The sequence below is a fragment of the Phytophthora sojae genome, assembly GCF_000149755.1.
Source record: "Phytophthora sojae unplaced genomic scaffold PHYSOscaffold_13, whole genome shotgun sequence".
Taxonomy (NCBI): Eukaryota; Oomycota; class Peronosporomycetes; order Peronosporales; family Peronosporaceae; genus Phytophthora; species Phytophthora sojae.
The window spans coordinates 1,404,838-1,428,636 of record NW_009258127.1 but is presented as its reverse complement, the minus strand read 5'-3'; the positions used below and the strand labels follow the sequence as shown (position 1 = coordinate 1,428,636).

At 59.5% G+C, this 23,799-nt stretch overlaps 9 protein-coding genes across 9 annotated transcripts; 3 read left to right on the top strand and 6 right to left on the bottom strand.

The window, feature by feature from the left end:
• Positions 1 to 1,095: 1,095 nt before the first annotated feature.
• Positions 1,096 to 2,751, top strand: PHYSODRAFT_348389 (hypothetical protein; the record flags this gene model as incomplete). The annotated part of the gene is made up of 1 exon (XM_009539523.1): positions 1,096 to 2,751. Exon 1 carries the CDS (start codon positions 1,129 to 1,131, stop codon positions 2,749 to 2,751), a length of 1,623 nt encoding a protein of 540 aa, XP_009537818.1. The 5' UTR covers positions 1,096 to 1,128.
• A 168-nt stretch (positions 2,752 to 2,919) lies between these two features.
• Positions 2,920 to 3,402, top strand: PHYSODRAFT_251874 (hypothetical protein; the record flags this gene model as incomplete). The annotated part of the gene is made up of 1 exon (XM_009539522.1): positions 2,920 to 3,402. One exon carries the CDS (start codon positions 2,920 to 2,922, stop codon positions 3,400 to 3,402), a length of 483 nt encoding a protein of 160 aa, XP_009537817.1.
• A 1,085-nt stretch (positions 3,403 to 4,487) lies between these two features.
• On the bottom strand, positions 4,488 to 5,250 carry PHYSODRAFT_530496 (hypothetical protein; the record flags this gene model as incomplete). The annotated part of the gene is made up of 2 exons (XM_009539521.1): positions 4,488 to 5,054; positions 5,122 to 5,250. 2 exons carry the CDS (start codon positions 5,248 to 5,250, stop codon positions 4,488 to 4,490), a joined length of 696 nt encoding a protein of 231 aa, XP_009537816.1.
• A 493-nt stretch (positions 5,251 to 5,743) lies between these two features.
• PHYSODRAFT_565861 (hypothetical protein) lies at positions 5,744 to 8,251 on the bottom strand (the record flags this gene model as incomplete). Its single annotated transcript, XM_009539520.1, has 2 exons — positions 5,744 to 7,849; positions 7,892 to 8,251. 2 exons carry the CDS (start codon positions 8,249 to 8,251, stop codon positions 5,744 to 5,746), a joined length of 2,466 nt encoding a protein of 821 aa, XP_009537815.1.
• Positions 8,252 to 10,756: 2,505 nt separating this feature from the next.
• On the bottom strand, positions 10,757 to 12,493 carry PHYSODRAFT_529936 (hypothetical protein; the record flags this gene model as incomplete). Its single annotated transcript, XM_009539519.1, has 1 exon — positions 10,757 to 12,493. One exon carries the CDS (start codon positions 12,491 to 12,493, stop codon positions 10,757 to 10,759), a length of 1,737 nt encoding a protein of 578 aa, XP_009537814.1.
• Positions 12,494 to 12,679: 186 nt separating this feature from the next.
• On the bottom strand, positions 12,680 to 14,944 carry PHYSODRAFT_529785 (hypothetical protein; the record flags this gene model as incomplete). Its single annotated transcript, XM_009539518.1, has 2 exons — positions 12,680 to 13,010; positions 13,068 to 14,944. 2 exons carry the CDS (start codon positions 14,942 to 14,944, stop codon positions 12,680 to 12,682), a joined length of 2,208 nt encoding a protein of 735 aa, XP_009537813.1.
• Positions 14,945 to 15,232: 288 nt separating this feature from the next.
• PHYSODRAFT_251885 (OTU ovarian tumor-like cysteine protease) lies at positions 15,233 to 17,059 on the bottom strand (the record flags this gene model as incomplete). The annotated part of the gene is made up of 1 exon (XM_009539517.1): positions 15,233 to 17,059. The coding sequence occupies one exon, from the start codon at positions 17,057 to 17,059 to the stop codon at positions 15,233 to 15,235; it is 1,827 nt and encodes a 608-aa protein (XP_009537812.1).
• A 2,428-nt stretch (positions 17,060 to 19,487) lies between these two features.
• On the top strand, positions 19,488 to 20,996 carry PHYSODRAFT_251824 (hypothetical protein; the record flags this gene model as incomplete). The annotated part of the gene is made up of 3 exons (XM_009539516.1): positions 19,488 to 19,536; positions 19,706 to 19,784; positions 19,865 to 20,996. 3 exons carry the CDS (start codon positions 19,488 to 19,490, stop codon positions 20,994 to 20,996), a joined length of 1,260 nt encoding a protein of 419 aa, XP_009537811.1.
• Positions 20,997 to 21,973: 977 nt separating this feature from the next.
• On the bottom strand, positions 21,974 to 23,044 carry PHYSODRAFT_353037 (hypothetical protein; the record flags this gene model as incomplete). Its single annotated transcript, XM_009539515.1, has 1 exon — positions 21,974 to 23,044. The coding sequence occupies exon 1, from the start codon at positions 22,973 to 22,975 to the stop codon at positions 21,974 to 21,976; it is 1,002 nt and encodes a 333-aa protein (XP_009537810.1). The 5' UTR covers positions 22,976 to 23,044.
• Positions 23,045 to 23,799: the final 755 nt, after the last annotated feature.

The window sequence follows — 23,799 nt, the reverse complement described above, 5'->3', positions numbered from 1 at the left end:
ATACAACTTCCGCAACGAGGCTAAGATCCTCCTAAACAAGTGCAACGAAGACTATTTCATGATAAAAGCGTTGAAGGCGAGCAAGTGCCACTATTATTTTGCAGCGGACGCCATTGCAACTTGTGCCGAGTATGGGTTTCGCGAGGAAGCCATGGTCGTGGCGACCAACCGTGGTTCCTACAAGGCCGCCGAAGATTACAAGTCAGCGATCGATCATGGAATGTGGAAGGAAGCGATGATGTTGTCGCTGAAGAGTTTGGACGATAAGGCAATGGACATGTTCATGTCAAATTGTACAAAGGGTTATCGAACGAGGACCAAACGGGCTGCGGCGACAGTAAAGTACTGCAAGCGCTGAAACTAGCGATGGAAATCGGTCTGGATCGCGAGGCAGAATTACGTGCCACGAGGTGCGATGAATAAGAGGCGGTCGTCGCGCTTGAGTTTGCTGCCGGTCGGGTTCTGCCCAATGTGATGGAGCTGCTCATTGCTAAGTGCTACTACGAAGATGTCCCCGCCGCCTTAAAGGTGGTGGCCACTCGGGGTTTGAGCAAAGAGGCTGCACTGCTGGCCAAGAAATGCCCCTTCACTTTTGTGAGCGAGATGTTCGACATTGCAATGATTCATTGCATGCAATGCATTGCCAATGAAGCACCGCCTGTACGAAGCTGTGGAAATCTTGGGCACCGCCAGAAACAAGGTCAACGTCAAGGTGCGAGGCGGGAAAAAAATTCTGAAGGAGTACGTCGCACATGAGGACCAAGTACGCTACTCGCAACGTGAAGAAGTTGCCGCTCAGCAGCGAGTACTCGCAGACCCTAGAGTGAACAGGCAAGGAATGCGATTCAAACAAGGCAGTAGTTACTGTAGACAGCGTCAGATGCCTTAGATTGAGTAGTTCATACAGTACGAGAACCACCTCGTTGTATAAGGTAATTGAAATCATTTGAAAACGTGCAGACAAAGGCAACAACAAGTTGAAGCCGACCTCGCGTCTTGTGATTGGCTGTCTGGTGTTGCCTTTTCTTAAGTCTCAAGAAAGCACACGTGAGTGGACCACTCCATGTTACTTCAGACCCGCGCAGTCAGTCACTGGAAACCGCGGGAACACCACCTATTGCCTCGACCATGTCGGACACGACGCTGAGCAACGTGTTCTGGGGCCACAGCGCCGGCGTGCTGGTGCTGTCCGCCTCTGGCCTGCTGTGGCGCAGCCGCACGACCGAGAGCCAGAAGAAGCTGCTGAAGGACGACATCGTGACGCTGCTGTGGACGCCCGTGGGGCCCAAGACGCACCACCTCAAGGTCTACCAGAAGGGCGGCAAGTACGTGCGCTTCACGGGGCTCAAGGCGCAGGACGTGCAGCAGCTCAAGAGCCACGTGGAGAGCCACTTCGACCGCGAGCTGGAGCAGGAGAAGGTGGCGGCGGGCGGCGGCAACTGGGGCGACATGAAGTTCGAGGGCCCCAACCTCAACTTCCGCACGTCCAACGCCAGCGTCATGGAGCTGCCGCTCGAGCAGATCTCGCAGTGCGCACTGCCCGGTAAGAACGAGGTGGAGCTGCAGTTCCACGAGGACGACACGGTGGCCGGCGACGAGGAGACGCTCGTGGAGATGCGGCTGTACCTGCCGCCCGGCGACGGGGAGGACGAGGTGGTGACGGCCGAGGAGTTCCGCCAGCAGGTGCTGGAGAAGGCCAACATCCGCAGCGTCATGGGGAAGAGCATCGTGGACCTGGACGAGTCCATCGGCACCTTCCTCACCCCGCGCGGTCGCTACGGCGTCGAGATCTACGGCTCGTTCCTGCGCATGCACGGCAAGACGTTCGACTACAAGATCATGTACTCGAATATCAACCGCTGCTTCCTGCTGGAGCTGCCCAACGGCCTCAACACGGCCTTTGTCATCAGTCTCGAGGAGCCCATCCGCCAGGGCAAGCAGGGCTACCCGCACCTGGTGCTGCAACTCAGCAAGAACGACGTGCACATCGACGTCAACATGTCGGCCGAGGAGATCAAGAAGTACAACGGCAACATCCACGAGCGCATGTCTGGCGCGCTGCCCCAGATCGTGGCCACGCTGTTCAAGTTCATCATCGGCAAGAAGGTCTACACGTCAGGCAAGTTCAAGACGCACAGCGGCGACCGCGCCGTCAAGTGCGCCGTCAAGGCCCAGAGCGGCGTGCTGTTCCCGCTGGAGAAGTCGTTCATGTTCATCCACAAGCCCACGACCTTCATCCGCTACGAGGAGATCGACTACATCGAGTTCCAGCGCTACGCCGGCCAGAGCGGCTCCTCAGCGAGTCGCAACTTCGACCTGCTGGTGAGCTGCAAGTCCGTGGGCGGCGAGGCGGCGCGCGAGTACATTTTCTCGGCCATCGACCGGCGCGAGTTCCCGGAGCTGAGCCAGTTCCTGACTTCCAAGAAGCTGCGCATCCGCAACCTCAAGGAGTCGCACGGCGCCGGCGCCCCCGCCGGCTCCAAGAAGCGCGACTTCAACGAGTATTTAGAGGAGTTGGGACCGGAGGAGGGCGAGATCGAAGACGACGAGGACGAGGAGGACTCGGACTTCGGCCCCGGCGAGTCCGGCAGCGAGTCGAGCGACTACAGCGACGAGGAGCTCAGCGGCAAGGACTCGGACGAGGAGGACGCCGAGGAGGGCGAGTCCTCGTCCAAGAAGGACAAGAAGGACAAGAAGAAGAAGAAGAAGAAGAAGTCGCACAAGAAGCACAAGCCCAATGATGAAGAGTAAGCGGCGGCAGATAACTAAGCCTCAGGGGCCCAACGAGCCTCGCAATACACCTCGCTTTTGTTTCAATTGAAGTGTCCTCCTGGGTGTCCAAGTGTAGCCATCTCGGTGGCCGTTACTGCCCTCTGTGTTTTGTTGGGTCCACCAAAAGGGCCAGTCGAATTAGGAGGAATGGGAACAGAGCTCGGCAGGCCTCGACGGCGGCCGCGCCGGCAGCTCGGGCTCGACGCCCCAGCGAAGGCGCATCTGGCCCAGCGGATCGCGGGCGTCGTGGCGCTCTCGCTGCAGCGGAACGGGCGAGAAACGGACAACGCTGCAGGGGGCAAGCAGGGGCTATTGGCGTCGACGTTGCGTCTGGCGGAGCAGAACGTGGCCGACATGACGGCGTTTCTGCGGCGGAGAGAGGCGGAGGCCGCAGCGATCATGGCGATCCAAGAGCAGAGAGCCAAAGAGGCGACGCCCTGTTGCAGCGAAGGCGAGGAGCCCAACGTGTGCGTCATTTGCCTCGAAGGGAGCGTGGTCGCTGGGGGGAACGCACGGAAGGACGAGAGGGCGGAAGCTCTGCCCTGTGGTCACGTGTTCCACGCTCGATGCATTGCCCAGTGGCTGCTCTATCGACGGGTGTGTCCTGTGGACCGACGGCCAGTGGACTGAAGCTCAGCCAGAAGTAAGTAAAAGTATATGCACAGTATTTGAGCTACCTGTACGTGTTCCTCCCTCTTCTCCTCTTGCACTTCGTACTTGTCATCGGTATTACCATGGCAGGGTGTTGCCGAGGAAGTCAAGGTACCGGCCGCTGTCCTCGGGCTTGGCGCCGGCGATCACCTTGGTGAGTCCCGCGACGCTCTCGTCGGGCGTCACCTCCCCCTTGTGGCCGGTCATGCGCGTGACAACGTAGCCTGGATGCAGCGCCAACGTCGTGATCTTGTCGTCCTTGAGGTCGATCGACAGACTCTTGTTGAGCATGTTGAGCGCGCTCTTGGAGGCGCGGTAGCTGTACCTGCCGCCGGACCCGTTGTCGGCGATACTGCCCATGCGAGACGTGATCTGCCCCACCGTTGCCGAGCCGTTCTTGGCCACGGCCAGCTTGAGGTTGGGCAGCAGCGCGCGCGTCACGAGGAAGGGCCCCACGGCGTTCACCTCGAAGAGCTGCATCAGGTCAGCCTTAGTGGCCTCCGAGAGGCCAGAGCCGCTGCCACTGCTGCTCTTGCCGGCGTAGTTGACGAACAAGTCGATCGGCTCGTCCTCCAGCTGCTCCGCCGCCTTGGCGATCGAGTTCTCGTCGGTCACATCCAGCGAAACAACTTTGCATACCGCCAGCTCCTTCAACTGTTTGATACGGCAGGACAAGACACGAGGTTAGTCAACACAAACTACATAGCAACTCCAGTGATAGCATTCCGTACGTCGGTGGCGCCTTCGACATCACGCGCCGCAGCGATTACGTTCCAGCCGTCGGCCACGTAGTGGCGAGCGAAGGCTAAGACCGATGCCGCGGTTGCTGCCGGTTCTTGTCGCCACTCATGCTTCAACGCTTCAAAATGATCCGGGGAGAGGAAGCTTGCGTGAGACTTTGCGAAATGTGGAGTGGGTGGAGTGACGGGCTCTCAATAGAGCATAAATGGCGATGCAATTGAGAGGCTACAAGCAGAGCAGCAGCATCCTCGGGGGTGCTGCTCCATGACATTATTGCAGAGTTAAACGACAACTTCCGCAGCTTACAGCGCACTTTGGGCCTTTTACCACGGCAGGATGTCGCCGCGGAAGTGGAAGTACTTGCCGCTGTCCTCGGGCTTCGCGTTGGCGATGATCTTAGTGAGGCCCGCGACGCTCTCCTCCGTCGTGACTTCCCCCGTGTGGCCCGTCATGCGCGTGACGACGTAGCCGGGATGCAGCGCCAGCGCGATGATCTTGTCGTCCTTGAGGTCGATCGACAGACTCTTGTTGAGCATGTTGAGCGCGCTCTTGGAGGCGCGGTAGCTGTACCTGCCGCCGGACCCGTTGTCGGCGATACTGCCCATGCGAGACGTGATCTGCCCCACCGTTGCCGAGCCGTTCTTGGCCACGGCCAGCTTGAGGTTGGGCAGCAGCGCGCGCGTCACGAGGAAGGGCCCCACGGCGTTCACCTCGAAGAGCTTCATCATCTCGGCCTTGGTGACATCAAGGATGCCGCCGCCGCCGCCCATGCCGGCGTTGTTGATCAGCAGGTCAATGGGCTCGCTCTGGAGCGTCTCGGCCGCCTTGGCGATGGACGCCTCGTCGCTGATGTCCAGCGGGACGATCTTGGCCACCGCCAGCTCCTTCAGCTGAAGCGAGCAATGCAGTACAGGAGTCAGATGGCTACACTTCAAAGGACCATTCGAGTCAACGTACGTCGGTGGCGCCCTCGACGTCGCGCGCGGCGGCGATGACCTTCCAGCCGTTGGCCGCGTAGTGGCGGGTGAAGGCCAGCCCAATGCCGCGGTTGCTGCCGGTGATAAGCACGGTCTTGGCGGCGCTCATGGTGACGCACGGATTCCAAAGTGAGAAGATCCCTTGGGATCAAAACGATTGCTGGCTGGCTGGCTGGTCTCACGTAGCGGTTGAAGCAGTTGAAGCTGCAGCGCCAAGTAGGAGGACCAGGATGGAGTGAAGCAGCCGTCAAGAGCAAGGCAATTCAGTGTAAGTAGATATCCTTTGTCGTATTGCACGCTCCTCTTACATTAACTACAACTAATAGCTCGACACGAGCACCAGCGGCAAAAAGGAAGGAAAAAATGGGATGGCTCGTGCGAGGGAGGCGGACGCACCGCCAGTAGTTTACCACTCGCCTCTCCTCCGAAGTCCTGGCCGCCTCTTGTGTCTGCTGGCCAGGAAGGAACGGCAATAGTCTGCCCACATTCATCGATCGCGTGCATCCTTGCCCCACTCGACCAGCGTCCGACAACTTCTAACGCTGCCGCCGTCGCTCCTCCGCTCTAGAGGGTGCTCGCTCGTCCTGGGCGAGGCCTCAACTTCACGCGGACAGCTTGCTCTTCTTGTCGCTAGTCAGCGGCGCGTCCTGCTGCGAGCTCTCGAGCCGGCGTTTCCGCTCGTTGGCGATATGGGAGGACTCCTCGCCTGCAACTGCGGCCAGAGCACTCAGCTGCAGTGTCGAGCCGTTTGACGGCATACCCGTAGACTCGGACGACGCCACTAGCGACAAGATGTCCTCAATAGACGAATTACGCGGGAACCCAGACTTGAAGCCGCCCAGAGAGCTCAGCTTATCGTACGAAGCGCTTGTGGACAGCGAGCTGAGGTTCGAGAACGACGGGAAGCTGCTGAGGTGGTCGCTCGAGCCGAAGCGTGACAGCATGTCCGAGCTCGGCACGCGCGCCATCTTGTCAGAGGACGGGACCCTCGGGATACGCTGCTCGCCACCGCCCATAGTGTGAAGCTTGTCCATCGACGGGATACGCGGCAGTTTGTCGAGCGACGCAACGCGAGGAAGCTTGTCAATCGAGGGCACTCGAGGCATCTTGTCCATGGACGGCACGCGCGGGAAGATACCCGACGAGCTGCGCGGCATCTTGTTCAACGGCTTGGGAATCTGAATCTGGTTGCCTGAACCTGAGGATGACGGAGCATTGTGACTGGGACTAAGGCGCTTGGTAGATCCAGAGCTCGTAGAGCTCGTCGTCACGCTCGTGGCAGTCGACACAGCACTACTGCTGCTACTGTTGTTGTTGCTAGTGCTGGTATTCGCGCTGCCAGTTTCTGTCTGGGGGTTGACGTCTGCTTCTCGCTGCTGCTCATCCTTGATGCTAGTCTCGCCCAGCCTCCTCCGAATGCCTCCGCCAGGTGTAGAATTATCCTTGTTCTGCTGCTTGCTGTTGTCGTTTGAGTTCTCGATCGTATCCCGAGAGTTCTGAGTCGATGTAGACGTTGCCCCTCCCCGCGGACTGTTCGGTCCGTGATCCTGCAACAAGTTCGAGAGCTGCTCCAGCGACTGGATGCGCGGGAAATAGGCGTTCAGACCCTCGCCAATGGACAAAGGCTTCGGCAAGCCGGCAGGCTGCGTGTCGAACCCACTGCTAGTCATCGTGTTATGGGTCTCAGTCGACGAGTACGAGCCGTTGGGGTTCATCCCGCCGAAGCCTGATGACGCCGCATGCTGGAAGTTCTCGATGCTGGCCACGCGAGGGAATAGGCACGAAAAGCTGTCGATAGACGACACGCGCGGGAACGCGTCGCCGGAGTTGCCGTCCATGCCGGAGCTGCTGGGAGGCTTGTTGTCCTGGCCCTGGTTAGGAGCCGGGCCTTGGCTTTGGCCCTGTGTCTGCGCGCCAGCAATGCCGAGCATCGACACATTGCTGTGGTCGCCATTAAATAGGTGAGGGGGGACGTTATTACTCTGCTGCGGGGGGTGAAGAGGGGGCTGCACGGGCATACTGCCCGCTCGGCCCGGAGCTCCGTAGTTGGGCTGCTGCATCTGCTGGGGGCCTGGAACGGGCCGAGGCTCCTGCTTCGTCATGGGCTGCACCGCAGCAGGCGGATACCCTCCCTGCTGTGGCTGCGGCTGCTGCGGGTGGGGCGGGCGCATGGCCGCCGGGTTGCCCGCTGCTGCTGCGTATCCGATGGATCTGGCGGCAGCGAAGCGGTTTTTGTCCCTCGACAACTCCGACTCGAGTCGCTTCTCGCGCCGCCGCTGGTTGTACTGCTCCCTCTCCAGGTACGTCTTCTCCAGCTCGGCCAGGTCCTTGCGGATGTTCTCCATGTCTTCCTTGGACACCTCGTCCTCGCGGCGGCGGAAGATGATCTTGCCGATGCACTGGTCGCCCGTGTACTTCTTGGAGATGCGCATGGGGTCGCAGTTCAGCAGTTTGCTCAGGAACGTGCGCAGCGTTGTGCCCTCGGCCAGCGGCAGGTTGCCCTTCTTGAACTCCTCGATCAGCCGGTCGCAGTACGCGCTCTCCTCGGCCGTCCACTTGCCCTTGCGCATGGCCGTGGGCGGGTTGCTCTGCTGCTGCGCGCCGGCGTCTCCGTTAGCCGCGGCCGTGGGGGTTCCCGCCGCCGCGCCGTCCAGTACGTGCGCCTTGCTGTCGACGGGGTATCCGCCGTTGTCCTGACCCACGCCCTGCTGCTGCTGCTGTTGATGTTGCTGCTGCTGCTGCATCTGCACCGCGTACTGCTGCTGTTGCTGCTGCGTCAGGAGCCGGCGCGGCGCCTGGATGGGCGTCCAGCACGTGGGGCAGACCTTGTCCTTGCTGAGCCAGCGCTCGATGCACGCGGCGTGGAACTGGTGGTGGCACGGCTCGAGCAGCAGGTCCACGCTCGGGTTGTAGCACACCATGCACGAGCCCGGCGCGGGCGGCGGCGGCATATAGGCGCCCGGGGGCGCGTCGGGGCGGCCGGCGGCGGGCGCCGAGACCCCGTTCCCTGCGGCCGGGTTGTACGGCATGCCGCTGCTCTGCGGGGGCAAGTACGCGCCCATGGTGCCGGGGTCGGGGCGGGGGATGTGCAGCGCTTCTCCCGTTCCCATGAAGTCGCTGCGAGGGGGGTCAAACAGTAGGGAGAAGGAGAGTTAGCGCTCGAGCTCGAGCGGTTGGGTGCCTTGGTGCCGGCGGCGGCGGCGGCGGCTTGCTTACCTTGACGCTCGCTGTAGCTGCCGATACTTTCAGAGAGAACACGAATGGGAAGAGACGAGCGAGAAGAGCTGTTCCCGCGTCTGGGGCCCGCCGCACCAAAAATAGCCAAATTAGTGCGCGCTTCCAGTTAATGAGGGTGCGATTACTGCGCAAATCCAGGGCGAGAGCGGCCAAATCGGAGTGGCGGATGGGAGGCGCTGATTCTCTTTTTGATAGTGCACGGACGGGGCGCGCGGGCAGAGCCGTGACACACAGTCCACGAGGCAACCGTCACGCTCGTTCTGGTGCTGGGGCTGCTGCTGCTTCAGTTGCCTCGCTTCAGCCTTGCTGCCTGCTGGTGATGCTGCCACCAGCAGGCATGCTACCGAGCTGCTGGCAGCAGCTCGGTAGCATGGCTCCGGCTCGCGCGCTTCACTGGTTGCAGCGGAAGTTTGCAACGCGTTTGAAAAGCTTTGCGGATCCGCTGGCCACAGCGATGGTGGTGATCCTCTCGTTGGTCATCTCGCGCTCCGAACAGCTCTGAAACGACGCAGCGGGTCCCTCTTCCCCGAAGCAGCTACTCAGTAGCCTACTGGAGCCCGCGGCAGCTCTGCCGCTGCTGCAGGGTGCAGTGCAGTGCAGTGCAGCGTGCAGCGCAGCCGTCGAGCTCGAGATTGGCGGTGCGGACCTGGGCCGCCACAGTTGAAGGAGTCACCGCGTTCGCCTCGTTTCATGCCGGTTGAACTTGGGCGCGTCTCGGTGCCGAAGCCAAGGCAGCCATGCACAGCAGCAAGACGCCCACCAGGCTCGATGCAGGGGTTGCTGCAGGCCCTGCCCTCCACTCAACACTTGCGTGGCGGGAGCAGTTGGCGTCAATTGTGGACCCGGTAGTCATATGTGAAAGCACACCTGTCAAAAGTTACACCTGGAAAACTGCTTCCTTCTAAGAAAAAGTACATGACACTTGAATCCTACAGATAAATTAAAGCCATGAGAAGAAGACTCCGCAGGACCGACCAGTAGAAAACCATCGTGCAGTCCTGCTATTTGCACTTTCAGGTGGTGAGCTAGTTTCAGCAACTTGCTCGGTAGTATCAATCGGTTTGAAATAGTTTATTCACGAGACAAAACAAAACAAATTTAGTGCATCTATGGCTTGTACCCAGGAAAATGGTATATGAAAACTTAAGATAGCGTTAACGCGAGTGGGTGATCAAAACCCCTCTGCTTTAGGAACTAAAGTATGTTGTTTCGAGACGAATTGGACATTGTGGTGGGCTAAATCTGCAAAATAAGATAAACAAACCAAGAGAGTATATTTTACGCATGGCTGCAAATATGGATAGGAGCTTCAAGAGAGAACCTTTGGCTATACCATATATGTCGTACTTCTTCTAATTGTAGCGCAAAGGGACTTAACTATAGAAGATAACACGATACAAAAGTCGATGGATATCCCCTGTGCTTACCATATTTCTTTTATTTTTCAGATCTACTGTACAGTATCGCCTGGTGCGATTGAAGTGATTCGTACTTAAGTATATGACAATGTGCTGTAATCGCTCACTCAGTATAATTTTGATGGCGTGCGTGCTTCGGGGTTCCACACGATGAAAATGCAAATGTACGGGGTTCTGTGGTGCTCACAGAGCGTGACTTGGCCAAGTCTTCGCTGGCCGGGTGTCAGATGCTCCCAGGAAGTCACTGACAAGGGGAGTGGGATCACTCCCTAGATTCAACGAGATAGAAAAGGGCCGCCATGCGATTTCTTTGCGCCCTAAACTTTAGCCTAAAAACGCGCATTAGCTTATCAAATCGCCATGTCCAGGACCCTAAAACAACGAAAAAATTTCGCGCCATTCGTGCATTCGTCGACAGCCTGGCAATTCAAAGCGCACTATCTTGCCGTCCACGGCTGCAGTGCACTCACTCGAAAATGGTTGGCAGTGGTGAGTCAGCAGCAATTGAAAGGCTAATGATCTTCTTCTGCCGAGGGGATCAGCAAGTCCAGCGCGCGTTTTGTATCGCCCGAAAGCTTATGGCCGCCGGACGCAATGAAACTCCTGTGTTGTGCGTCACGCTGACGCTGGGTCAGCGTCGCTGACAGCTTCAACTTCAGGATATGTTCGTGCAGCGGACACTTCAACCGCACCATCACTCCGTCGCCACACAGCTTCAACAATGCAAGGCCGTGCGCGCATTTACATTTTGCGCTTGCTTGCCGCTGTTTGCTAGTCGACAATTTCGCTGCGCAACTTGATCATGTGTTCCCACTTGATCTTTTTCTCTTGGGGCTTTGCTCTCTTCCTACAGCAGGAGCTCAGCAAAGGACGTTCACAATTAAACTCGAGAAGTCCAAGGAATACATGAATTGAAGAGCTCACAGGGGTGCCAACAGCCTTCGACTGAGGCGACGTCGGCTAGACTATGGCGGGCTTGCGAATTGCGCTGGTCTGCGGTGAACTGCCCACGTGGTGGGGCTGCTCCTTTCCGTTTGAAGGAGGCACGAGCGACGCGGGGAGCTCTGCGGGAACGGGTTCGCCCACTTTGGCCCTGGCACAGAGATGCATGGCCACCGCGAATTGGTCGGCGTCCAGACTGCCAGCATTCGACTGGTCGGCGAGGTCCCAGATCGCCCGCAGCGTCTCGTGCGAGACTGACGCCGAAGCCTGCTTCTGTAGTGGAGCCATGCAGTTTGCTCCGGACACGCGGCCAGAAGAATCCGCAGCTAACGTGGCGAAGATGGCATCGTACTCAGGCTTGCAGCCCAGCAGAGCCTCCTCCCACTGAAGTCTTCCGATAGGCGCGACGCTGGCGAATGGGTTGGTGCTGTGAGCACTCGCTGTCTCGGAGCTCTCTACGCCGGCGACCCCGACGCGCGTGTGCTTCGGTAGCGAGGCCATCAACGCGGGAATGTCCTTGGTGAGCATGTCGTCGATGTCCTGCAGCTCCCGGGACTTGAGGGACGGGAACTTTGTGAACTTGCGGTCGGCGCACTGGCGGACGAAGGCATCGATCGACGGGAAGTCGCCTGGGGGCAGGTTATACTTACGCTGCACCTCTCGGAAGTTCTCTGCCATGTTCTCGAGCAGCTCTCGTTGCTTCTTCTCCATCCCGAACACGGACGGCATCTTGTCTCGCAAATGCCCCAGCAGGCACGCATGCACCTTGGCCAGTCGAGCGCGCTTCACCAGCTCGTTTATTTTACGAACGGCTGCGTGCTGCGGCAGGGCACGTAATTCGTCCAGTAAATCTCGTTCTTCGGCGTCGAAAAGCGCCTCGGGCGTGCTGTTAGCGCCATCTTCTCCATGCTGTTGGCGTGGCTGCGACCAGAAGGAGCCCAGATACACACGCATGACCTCAGGTGTCTTCAGCACCTTGCCCAGGGACCACATCAGAGCGCCGTAGACCCGAAGCAAGCGCTGCTGGTCAATTTGGTCGGCCTTGTTCAGCACACAGCGCACCTTGTCGCTTTGTCCCTGCAGCACTTCGATCACGCGCTGGAATTCGTCCGAGATGTCGAGCTTGTGCGCGTCAAAGAGCAGCAAGATGAGGTCCGAGCGCTCTGCGAACCAGCGTGCGACCTGCGTGAAGTCGTAGCCGCGCGAGATGCGTTGCTTCTCCCCACTCAGGATACCAGGAGTATCTACGATCGTTAATTGCTCGAGTATGGAAGCAGGGAGCTGCGCTGCCTCGAACTTGTTGAGGAAAGCTGTGCCAAACATGGACAACCCGCCGTAGGGCAGATCAGGCGACACACACGCGGCGTTGCCCGGGACTGTACGCTCCTCCTCTCCGTGCATGACGGCAACGAAGCGGTCCGTCGTAGGTTCCGGTCCGACACGTTGTCCAGGGAACGGTCGGCCCAGCAGGTACTCGATGAACGAGGTCTTGCCCACCGAGTACTGCCCGATCATGAGCACCTGTGGTTTGGCTTCAAAGTCGGCGTCGCTCAGCAGCGGCGAGTGGAATTCCCCAAAGTCGAAGCGCTTTTCCAGCGGCCGGAGCTTGCTGGCGTAGAGTTTCTTGAGTCCGTCGATCACTTCGCGGCTCTTGGCTGCAATTTCGGCTCCTTCGCCGCCTGCGTGGAGCTCAGCGCCGCCCTTGCCGGGCGCGGAAGCAGAGCGCTGGGCGCGAGGGCTCGTTACCGTGGACATGGTGGGGATCTGGCAGCCTCAACGCGAGAAATGCTGGTATGATCTTGGTAGTGAGCGTCGGTTGAGCCTTAGCGCGAAACCCCCACAGTAAGAAACGGCTTTCAGAGTGATGGTCAAAAAGTTGAAGTTGAAGTGGATCTAGGATCTCGAGTATATTGTGATATATTATTGTGAATCTACTGGGGGTCAGTGATGCATCTTCGACGACGTATTGGTGCCACGCCGCTTGCTTTTCGTGTTCTTGGCCGCAAACCGCTTGAGCTCGTCGTATGTGAGCGCGCGCTCATCTTCCTCGTCTTCCTCCCCACCTGCACCTCCGCTAGCGTCGCTATGTTGAGCGCTTCGCTTGTCATTGCCAGCTCTCTTTGTGCTTGCTGCTGTTTCCTCGCAGATTGACGGCTGTGCTGCGTTTGCCGTAGCGAGTGCGCTCGCAAACTGACGCTGCGACAGTGAATCGCGGGAGGATAACCGGCGGCGCTGCTGCTGCTGCTGCTTGTTCACTGAAGAACCTCCTTGCCTCTTTGGGTTCGGTGTGGACGGGCTGCTACTCGCATCGGGGATTGAAGACGAATACGGGAGGACTTGAGCTGGGAGCTCGATAATCCCGTCAACGCCACCGAAGGATGGCACGTGGACGTGCAGTTTTTGGCGTGGATCCGACGGCAGTGTCGGAGGGCCATGTCCGACTGGTAACGGGGATGTTCCATTCTCGCTTGCTTGTGCTTGGGGCAGGCGCGCCTTGGCTGGCGACGACTCGTTCGATTCGCTGTTTGCTTTGCTCTGCAGTAACTCCGTTGTGTACATCTCGATGGCTTGCAGGTATTCGATAACGTTGGCGTCTGTGATGCCTTGACTGAGTACTGTCGAATTCCCGGTCGTGCCGCCACCTGAGGCAGCCCCAGAGGCGGCGTGTGCTAGCGTGTTGTGCACCGAGTGTACTGAAGCCTTAATTCTCCCCAGTACGGCATCGCGGTCTTCTATTTCAGCGTCCAGTTCGTCACATGCCTGTTGCGTCTCGCGTAAAGCTGCTTCGACTCGACGGCACTGCTGCTTCTGCGAGGCGCGACTTGCGATGCCTTCACGGGCCTTGAAGGCCTCAATTTGGGAGGTAAGTGCTGCCACTTGGGTTTGAAGTGCCACTTCCTCTCGACTCAGCTCCTCGACGCGCTTGAAGCGCTGGAAATTTGCTGCATCGCGAGCTAACAAGTCGTGAGCAAGTGCCGACGCGTCCTGCAGCCCTGTCCTCTCGCGAATAGCGGCGAAAGCTTCGTCGTACTTGGCTACCAGACTGTCGGGCACTGACGTCAACGCTCGGTCCACTCCGATTTTCCAAGATGACAGCGCCGTGACTCGAGTCAACGTGCCAGCGCCACCCTTCGCTTTGTTCTGCTCCGAACTTGCGTCTAGTCCTCCAAGTAGCTCAGACACACCCGAGCTCTGCAGTTCGCTGGCAGCCATGCGCACTCCCGTCTCGTGCCGCCAATGGGCGATACTGTGTTTCAGTTCTTGGAACTGGTGCTCGTACTCGAACTGCTCGCGCTCGGCGGCATCCTGCAGCTGTGCGACTTCACGTGCCAGAGCGTCACGAGCTTGCGTTGCTCGAGCCAAGTCAGCTTTTGCTTGTTCGTGGCGCGACTTGGACACGCTGGCCTCGCGCTCCAGCTTCTTGTAGATTCCGTCGAAGATCGTGCGATCTCGCCTCGCAGCCTCCACCCGAGCGAGTAAGCGCTTGTTTGCTGAGTCCACTTCGTTCTTACGAACGAGCGCGAGTTCCAGTCGATTCTCCGCCATGCGAAGCTTTCCTGATGCAGCAGCAGCCGCCGCAGCCACCGCCAATGGCTTCCCGGGCGTGCCAGCTTCTCCTTCACCTGCAATTGCAGCCGCTACTTCATGAGCAGGAATGGGCTGCAGCGCGAGTCTCAGAGCCGCAAGCTCTTGCGTCTTTCGGGCCATGACCTGCTCCGTTCGCTCGACTTGGCGTTGGGTCTTGGCCAGCTTCCGCGCAAACACGGCGAGGGTGGATCGGAGCTGCTCGACGCGAGTGCGCTTCTCCTGGCCGAGCATTTCTCGAGCCGCCCTCGCCTCGATGGACAGCTCCTGCTTGAGCAGCTTGTTCTGGTTCTGGAGTCTCTCGATGGTCTCTCGAGGCGCTTGCACGGAAAACACGGCCGGGTGAGACCCCGGGGGTTTCTTGGCCGGACTTGAGGCAGCGAACGAGGTGGTTCCCGCTCCAAGAACTCCGATCAGACTTTTCCGCCGCGATCGCCCAGCGGTTTCCACAATGGGCGTCGTCGGGGCAACCGGAGTGTCGGCTTCGTCGCTATGGTGGTGGGTTGTTGCCGCTAACGTCAGTCCCGCAATGATTCCCAGCGTCGTGTTGGTGCCCAGGAGGCGAGAAACCGCGTCGGCACTCGCGTCGCCATCGGTCTCAGGACGAAGGTCTCCGCTCATTATGCCTGTGCCGGTGCAAGAACGACTACTACGGACGGACGGATGCGGGGAGTTTCAGGTCGTGCAAGTGCACGTGTCATCAGTCTATTGTTTGACATTATAGGCGTCTCGATGCCCTCAAGACAGAGACTCCCTGTCCTCTTCGATCGAGGGCAAGGCGAGGCGGGACGCAAGACTCTTGCGTCTCGCCTCCATTCTTCTTCTTCTCTATATCTTACAAGCCTCCCCATTGCCGCGAGTCTTCATCTCGACACGCGACACGATCGCTGCAGCCTCAGTTCACTCAGCTCAGCACGCAGCGGACACGGGGCGACCCTGGTGGAAAACCTTCTTGCTCGACTTCTTGATGGCCATTGAGCGCGGGGCCGGCGGAACCGGCGGGGTGGGCGGGTTCACCACAGGAGCAGGAGCAGGAGCCACAGCCGCAGCCACGGGCTCGGGGCTAGTGTTGAGGCTGATAGACACCTCCTGCATCAGCGCCAACGCGGCTGCGCTGGAACGGCGACGCCGCCCGCCGTTGAAGACGGCGCGGCGAGGCTTGTGGACACCGGCAACCTTGGGCTTGCTAACTGGGACCGACTCGGGCTTCTCCACTTCGACGTCCAGCACTAAGGTGGATGTGGGCTTCGTGGGGGTGGCCGTGTTCACGGTGGCCTTCTTGGAGACTGGGGACGACACGGGGGACTTCTCGGGCTCGAACAGCACCACCAGCGGAGCCTTCGGCTTCACGACGGGCTTCAACGACTCCGGCTGGAAGAGCACAACGCCCGCACTCTTCGGCGTCTCCGGAGGAGTGGGGATCGGAGTCCTGGCCTTCGGTCGAGGAGAGACTGCCTTGGGCTTCATAGTCTGCACAACTGGGGTAGGCTTGACCAGCGGAGCTGGCGACGGCGCGGGGGCAACCGGTCGAGACTTGCTGGGCGGAACTGGTGCCGGTGCCTGCGGTCTGCTGCTGGGCGGAGCAGGAGCGGCGGTCTTCGGCTTGCTCGGCGGAGAGGGCGCTGCCGTCTTCGGCTTGCTTGGCGGAGCAGGAGCTGGTGTCTTCGGCTTGGCCGGTGGTGCCGGTGCTGGCGATTTTGGCCTGCTCGGCGCGGCGGGCGCTGGCGTTCTCGGCTTGGCAGGCGCAGCTTGAGCTGGCGGGGCAGGAGCTGGCGCCTTGGGCTTCTCCGGTGCTCGAGCCTTGATCTTGAGCGGGGCCCTCTGCTGCTTCTTGCGCACGGGACTGCCCTCACCGCTGTTGTTGCTGGCTTCGGGTACGGGCTTGCGTCCATACGCCCCCTTCAGACTCCGAGGACGCTTGTCGGGCCCCAACGTGATATCTACAGGACGCGAGCCGAGCGAGCTACGTCGATCCAGCTCCACGAAACTCGATCCCAGGTCCGACGGACGAGCGCCCAGCGACGCGCGGGAGTCGAGCGAGGCCCGGGAAGGAGCCACGACTCGCCGGCACAGACACATGTCGGAGCATCCGTGCTGCTGCTCGATGGGCTTCTCCCTCTTGCGGAGACTGCTGTAGTGGTCGTGCTTGAGCAACAGGTTGATGGTCTTGCCCTTGCCTTCCTTGGTGCGCGCGTACTTGTCCGTGTCGATACGCAGTCGCTTGACGGGGCCTGTGTGCACGATGATGTTGACACCCAGCAGTCTCGAGGCCGCTACGAGCTCCGGGTGGCCGCCCCACGCGCCGGCCTCCCGAAGTCTCGCGCAGTACTCGACGACCCCCTCGCCGGCCACGAACGGCTCGAAGAAGGCGCGCTCGAGGTCGATAAAGTCCACGAGACGGCGGCGCAGCTCCAGGTGGCGCCGCTCGTGTCCGTAGAGCTGGTCGCTGAGCGCTCGGAAGAGGCAGTTGCCGTCCTTGCGGATCGGCGCCACCTCCCAGCCGAGCCGCATATACTGGCGCTTGTACTGCTCGTCGGTGAGCCAGTTGGCGTCTCGGGACGTGACGCTGCTGTCCACCACGAACGAGTTATCGTACGTCACGCGGGGCGCGTACGCCTCGGCGCCAGCGAACTGGCGGTGCGCGCGCTGCGCCGCGAGACGCTGGCTGTTGGATCGGCTCCGCGAGTTGCCGCGGTCGCGATTGCGAGCGTGGCTGCGGAGCCACGCGAGCGACATCGCGCTGCTAGTAGTGGTAAGTGTCGGGCGAAACAGCTTGTACGCGCTGACAAGTAGTCACCACTCCTCCACCTCGACGCAGCAACGCGGGTGCAGGCGAGCGTGACAGTCCGGGAATGAGCCGAGGGCGGGGGCAGGCCTGTCCCCCGGGAGATCAAGAGAGCGAGAGCTGCGTGGGCGCTTTTTTGGCGGCGAGGAGAGCCCGGACGGCGGACCAACTGCAAAAAGGCCGCGCGTCGACTGCAACGAGGATGCAGGCAAGTGACGCATGGACTCCTACTCCGGTGGAGCCCGAGCGGACGCAGCACGAGGAGGACAAGTTGCCCTTGACAAACGCCTATCAAAAGCGCGCGAGTTGACAACGGAGATGCGCAAAGAGTTCAGCACGCGGTCTCAGTACTCTAAATCATCTAAGTAAGTAGATCATGTATTTATTCAAAATTTATTGTAGATTTATTGGTCGATTTCCAATACTGTACACTTAGTTAGGTTACATTATGCTAAGATACACAGTACTTCAATAAACTGTGTTATAATTTGAACTGGCTAGCGTGTCGAGATACGTTGCAGGGATACGATCCACGATCTGCTTTTGTCCGCCGAATCGGCGGCGCCGATGCCGCGCGGATCAAGACCGCATCACCCAAAGCCCTCTCCGGCGGCCGAAATGCAGGCACAGCGCCTCGCATCCGTCGCTCGCTCTCCACGTGCGTCTTCCTGCACGTCATGGGGGCTATCCCCATAACTGTAGCTGGAGTCACGCGAACCGCTCCGAGCTTTTCATTCACACCGAAAAAAGCACGGTTGGTGTGGTCGGCGTCGGAGCGAGATATCCTGCCTCCGGTTCAACGATTGACTGTTCAAGGGATTGACTACAGCCGCCGGCTTGGATGAAATGGACGTGAAGTAACGGGCACTGCTCGCGGTGCTCGACACCTCGAGCAGGCAGGCGAATTACTCACGCCACCGATGCGAACCTCGTTGGAGCGCGAGGTCTCTGCTTGTGTAGGCTAGCCACGATTCCGACCCGCCGACGGTCGACCACCGCATGGAGTCACGCTGGATTCGCCGTAGAGTACCTGTAGCTGCATGTCGACCTTGCTTCTTGTCGCACCCACCTGCGCGCTACGTGCTGGTCACCCTTGGCGTGCGAGCCCGACATCCTGATGCCAGCACAACTCCACGCCGTGATTTCACGGACATTTTCTCGCTGTACTGTAGATCTGGGCTGACCAGGCGGTCATCAATTCACTCACTGCCAACCGACGACGTATTATACATGTGTTGTTCTCGTTAAAGCCCCCGGTAGTCTACTGTACACATGACTCCCCGCCAGCGCCAAATCGAAAAATACTGCTCCGCCAAGACCATGTTCGTTCTTACGTGGTTGAGATTTCAAACGTGTTGAAACATAGCAAGCGCCGCTAGCAGAATCCAGACTGCTAGAGCGTCCCTGGCACACCGTGAACGCCGGAGCCATCCGTGGGCAGATCCACGCGAGTGAAAAGAGAGAAGCGTGAAAAAGCATCTCACCGTACATTCTTGCTTAAATCTCGCCGGTACTGGAGACGCATGAACACGATGGAGCATCGGATCGTCGATCAACGTAAGCAAGCCGCGCGGTACAGATCTCAATCGGCGACCAAATTCAGACTGTCGATAGAGACGGAAGAGCTGGTTGCCTCATCCTTTGGACTGCTTGCTTAGTCCCTCTCTGTGCTACATCAACAAACCAGTACGTGTAAGTTGCTGCATCAATGCGAGGGGCCCAAACTCTCAAGCAGAAACGATTTAGAGGAAGCACGACGGATCCATACCAAATCGGATATCCTGGTAGCATGGCCTGGCCTGGTTGAGGTGTACGAAGCGGTTTAGTGAAGGCATCTACACACCACTTCCGACGCTCGTTGCGGACTGTTAAGCTGTTTAAAAACAATAGAGTGCACAGCCGCTGGAGGATAAATGGATAAGAGCGGCGGTGTACCTCTTGAGAGTCGGGACAGCAAAAGAGCCACCGCCGGCGAAGGCTGCGTGGTGCCCGCGAAAACCAAGACGGGAGGAGGAGACACTAGCAAATGTTTACACCGTTTGTGGATCACTGCAGGCAGCAGGATCGGCCGCGTGGCGACGCCGGACTGGGGCAATGTGTGCGACCCCGTCGGTCTGCTGCTTACATCCTAGAAATCTTCGCAAGCAGTCTCGAAGCATTCTCCGTCGCTTCACACCATGGAAAAGCTCTGTGTTCTATGATTTACTTGCGGGATCAATTTGCTCGCGAACTTCAACAAGACACATACTGAAATCCTGTGAGTTTGCTATGAAACGATTGCACCAATCTAACGTTTAAAACATATATGTCATTTAAACGTAATCTCGATATAAGAGCTTGTTTATCGGGTTCTCGTGCCAGTGCCTCAAAACTCGCGCCATGAGCAATAAGTCGCGCGCGAGCTCCGCCAAGGAGCGCAGCGTTTTCGGTATGTCTCCACGCGCGGCGAAACCTGCGCCGTCTTCTTTCTATTTGTCTGCGCTACCGTTTGCACGTTTTCCGGCCTCTCACCGCCCGCCCCATCGCCACTAACGCCACGTTTCTCGTCTTGTCCACTGCTCTCTTTGATTTTCGTGCTGTAATTTAAATTTTACCAGTCGGAAACATCCCGTACGATGTGACAGAGGACATGCTCAAGGAAATCTTCTCGGAGGCGGGCTCCGTCGTGAATTTCCGGTGCGTTGGGGCCCTCTAAGGCCCTCAAACATGGCAGTGAAGACGAGGTTTAACTGAGTTTGCTGCTGTCTTTCGTGCAGCCTCGTGACGGACCGAGAGACCGGCAAGCCCAAGGGCTACGGCTTCTGTGAGTATGCGGACGGAGCGACGGCGCTTAGCGCCATGCGCAACCTCAACGGATACGAGATCAACGGCCGCAACCTCCGCGTGGACTTTGCGGACGGCGGCGACAAGTCTGGAGGAGCGGACAGGAAACGCCACGACAATGGCAGTCACGCCCGCCATGGAGGGACCAGCGGCAGCAACTTTAGGAACGGCGGGTCCGATGGAGGACCTCCAACGATGGTGACGGGCGAGATGGCGATCCACGCCATCGAGTCGGCCATTGCTCGGCTGGGTCCGGTCAAACTCTACGACATGCTGGTGCAGCTCAAGGAGCACGCGAGACAGAAACCGGAGGTCACCAAGAGCATCCTGATGGCCAACCCGGCACTCACCCACGCGATCGTTCAGAGCTTCAAAACGCTGCAGATCCCCATTCCGTCGTCGACGGAGACGCAACCGGTGCTGCTGGCCCCTCCTCCAATGATGCACCAGCCTCCGCTGATGGCGGGACGGATGATGCCGCCTCCGCCACGCCCGCTGATGGGAGGGCATATGGGTCCTGGGCCAGGCATCCTCGGCATGGCGCCTCCTGGAGTTCAGCCGGGAATGATGAATCCTGCACCCGCACCAGCTCCGGCAAAGTCTGGTGGTACGCGCTGGAGTGCGCGGCCTGGACCTCTGGCTGCTCAAGCCACGAGCTCCGCTATGGGCGGCCGACCAGCAGTAGGCATTCCGGCGTCTAGCCCGATGCACGCTCAGCCTCAACCGGGCTTGATGCCAACTCCGACTGGTCCGCCGCAGAGTAGCGGGCCTCCGAGCAGCAACTTGGCGCACGCCAGCCGTGACCCTCGACGTGCAGGCCGAGACCCTCGTTTGGCAAAGAGACCGTATCCCGGCGAGCAAGGGCTGGCACCGCCGACAGGAGACAATGACCCGTCCAAGCGGTCCAAGCCGAGCGGTTTTGGTGCGGACGCTGCGCCTGGCGGACAGTTCGACGCCATCGCCGAACTCGCGCGCGACATGACCCCGCAGAAGCTGGACATGCTGCCGCCTAACGAGCGACAAATGCTGCTGGCCTTCATGCAGCAGAACAACATTCCGTTTTAAGCGAGTGTGCAGTTAGGTGAGACGTGTCCATCGATAGTTAGTATCCTCGCGCGCTGTTCGTGGCTGAGTTACCTACAGTTTCGATTCAATTAATTCTTAGCGGTTCACTGCATGAAACTACGTGCACTCTTCCTTGGTCTTCGGCTCCCAGCGAAGTTGGGCTCGGACTAGGGACGGTGTTGCCGTTAGCCGGGGCTGGGTGGCTGCATGTGCTCCGCCCGCATGCCGCCAAACAGCCCCATACAGCTCTGCTGTTTTGAAATGATGGCAACAGCCGCCGCCTTTCAGGTGACCTAGAAGGCTGCCAAGCCTCCGGCCGACACCAGCACCCCGGGAGCTCTTTCGCACGCGCCGCCGCACCAACGCATTGTTGCTTGGCCAGGAGCTTGGTGACGCCGATCGCGGCATGGGGGGGGGGGGGGGGGGGGGAACTGAAATAGGCAGTCGCCACCATGTTCACCAAGAGGAAACTGCACTTCAACTTCAACTTCATTGGTCAATGAGCTGCGCCTCCGGTGATTCGACATACCAGTCATCAAGCGCCGGGCGCGTCCATGTAGAAGCAAGCAAGGAGCGTGCAGATGGATCGGCCGGGTGTCGTGCCAAAGTCTTCAGCAAGAATGAGGAGCAATGAGGAGCTCTTGTCCTCCATTTCCAGTGTGAAGAGAGACGCATGGGCTTGTGGACAGACAGGGAAGCCCCGACCCAAATTGTCCGAGTTGTCGCACATGATGCTGAAATCCTCAACACTAGGAACAGCTGACTGGCGTGAGAAGCTTTGGGCTAATTTGTCAGGACCGCAGGGCTGCAGGCCACAACGCAAGGCAAAACGCATTGAAACAAAAAAATACGGAGCTCTTTATCATCTAAAGCGGCGCAGCAAGCCGCAGCCCGACACGCATCGTAAGGCCTCTACTGCCTTGGTGGGCTAATACGCTTCGGCGCAGCTTCCTAACCGCCTATCCAGCTACTAGTATTTACCGCCGACTCTTGTTGCGCTGGTTCGCGCGCTGAGCCTTGCCGGCGCGCTTGCCGCCCTTGGCCAACGCCTGCGACTTTGCCTTTGCCTTGCGCGCACCGGGGTGGCTCGACATGTCGTTCGTGCTCTCCTTGGTGTTGCTCTTGGCGTGACGGCGCTTGCCGCCGAAGCCGAACTTGGCGTTCTTGGCCTCGCGCGCCTTGTTGGCGCGCGGCTTCTTGTTGGCTCCGTCGCGGTCGCCGCCCGCATGCTTGCGCTTGCCCCCGCCGATGATCGTGTCGAGCTCTCCGTCGTCGTCGTCCTTGAGCGCGCCGCCCTTGTCGCTGCCCTTCCGCTTCTTCCACTGCTTGACGGCCTCGAGCGTGTCCTTCTTCTGCTGGTTGCGCTCCTTGACCTTCTCGGCCTGGATCTCCTTGGCCACCTTGCGGTGGGCCTGCGACTTCTTGCGCTCCTCCACGGCCGTGATCTTCTTCTGTTCGTAGATGAGTTTGTCCTTGACCTTGGCCATGTGCGCGTCGCTCTTGAGCATCTCGGCGAAGTAGTCGTTGGGGCGCTTGTAGGCCACGCCCTCCTTCTTGAGCCGGTCCTTGGCCAGGCGCACGCCCGCCAGCGTGTTGTTGTAGAAGGCCACCTCGCGCTTCAGGTCGTCGTGCACGCTCTCGAGCTCCAGGGGCACGGCGCACGTGTCCAGCGTCTCGACCCACGGCAGCGGATTGGCGTCCCAGTCGGCCACGAGCGCCAGCAGCGCCTCCTTGTTGTACACGCCCTTGCTCTCGCGCTTGGCGGCGTCCGCTTCGGCCTGCGCCTCGGCCACCAGGCGGCGCTCGATCTCGGCCTCGGCGTCCGCGTCCTCCTCGTTGTCGCTCTCCACGTCGCTGGCGTTGGCGGCCGCGGAGCTCAGCGCCGGCGTCGCCAGGATCTCCTCCTCGGCCGCGTCCTCGGCGCGCACCAGCGCGCTCACGGCGCGGCTCTTGCGCGCTCCACTGCTCTTACGGGCCATTGCTGCTGCTGGCTGACTGCGCTGCTTCTGCTGGAAGTGGACACTCACTCGCTCGACTCGGTCGCCAAGAGCTACGTCGTTTTGAGCAATGGCCCAGAATTGGTTGGCCTTGACGTCGGTGTGGCATACACAAAATATACACAGAATACCTCGTTGGAATGACTGAAAGAGTGACTGTAGCCATCTGACCACTTCAACTTGCCGTCATTATGGGATCTGCCAGGCCGTCTCGTTCGTGACGCGGTTCACGTAGTACGTCTGCTGCGTGGCCGGGTCGAACACTTCCTCCCATTGATCTGATGCAGTGGCGGGCTGCTGCGCTGTGTACGCCTCGCTCGGGTAGAAGTATCCGTCTGTAGCCGACGGCGGGTAATAGCTGGAGGCATCAGCGTCATTGGTATAGCCATAGGAGCCTTGACCTTGGTCTTGATAGTAGACTCCTTGATGCTGCCATTGATCTGCACCGCTGTATGCGTAGCTGTAGTCTGCACCATGGACGAACGATGCAGCGTTGGGGTCAACTGATGGCTGCGGCTCGGCGTAGTTGACAGCACCGCCGTAGCCCCATCCGCCACTGTTGCTAGCAGCAGCATTGCTCCCGTAGTCCGTAGCTGCTGAGCTGTACCCCGACATGTCGTACGCGCTGTACTCAGTCCCATACCAGTTTGACGCGTCAGAATCGTTGCTGCCACAGCCGCCAGCGTAGCCCCCACTTCCGTAGTAGCTACTGCTGTCAACAAGACCAGCGGTCCCTCCTGCCATTGCAGGGGACACTTCCAGTGGAGTTGGGTTATATCCGTAGCCATAGTCTGCTGAATACCCAT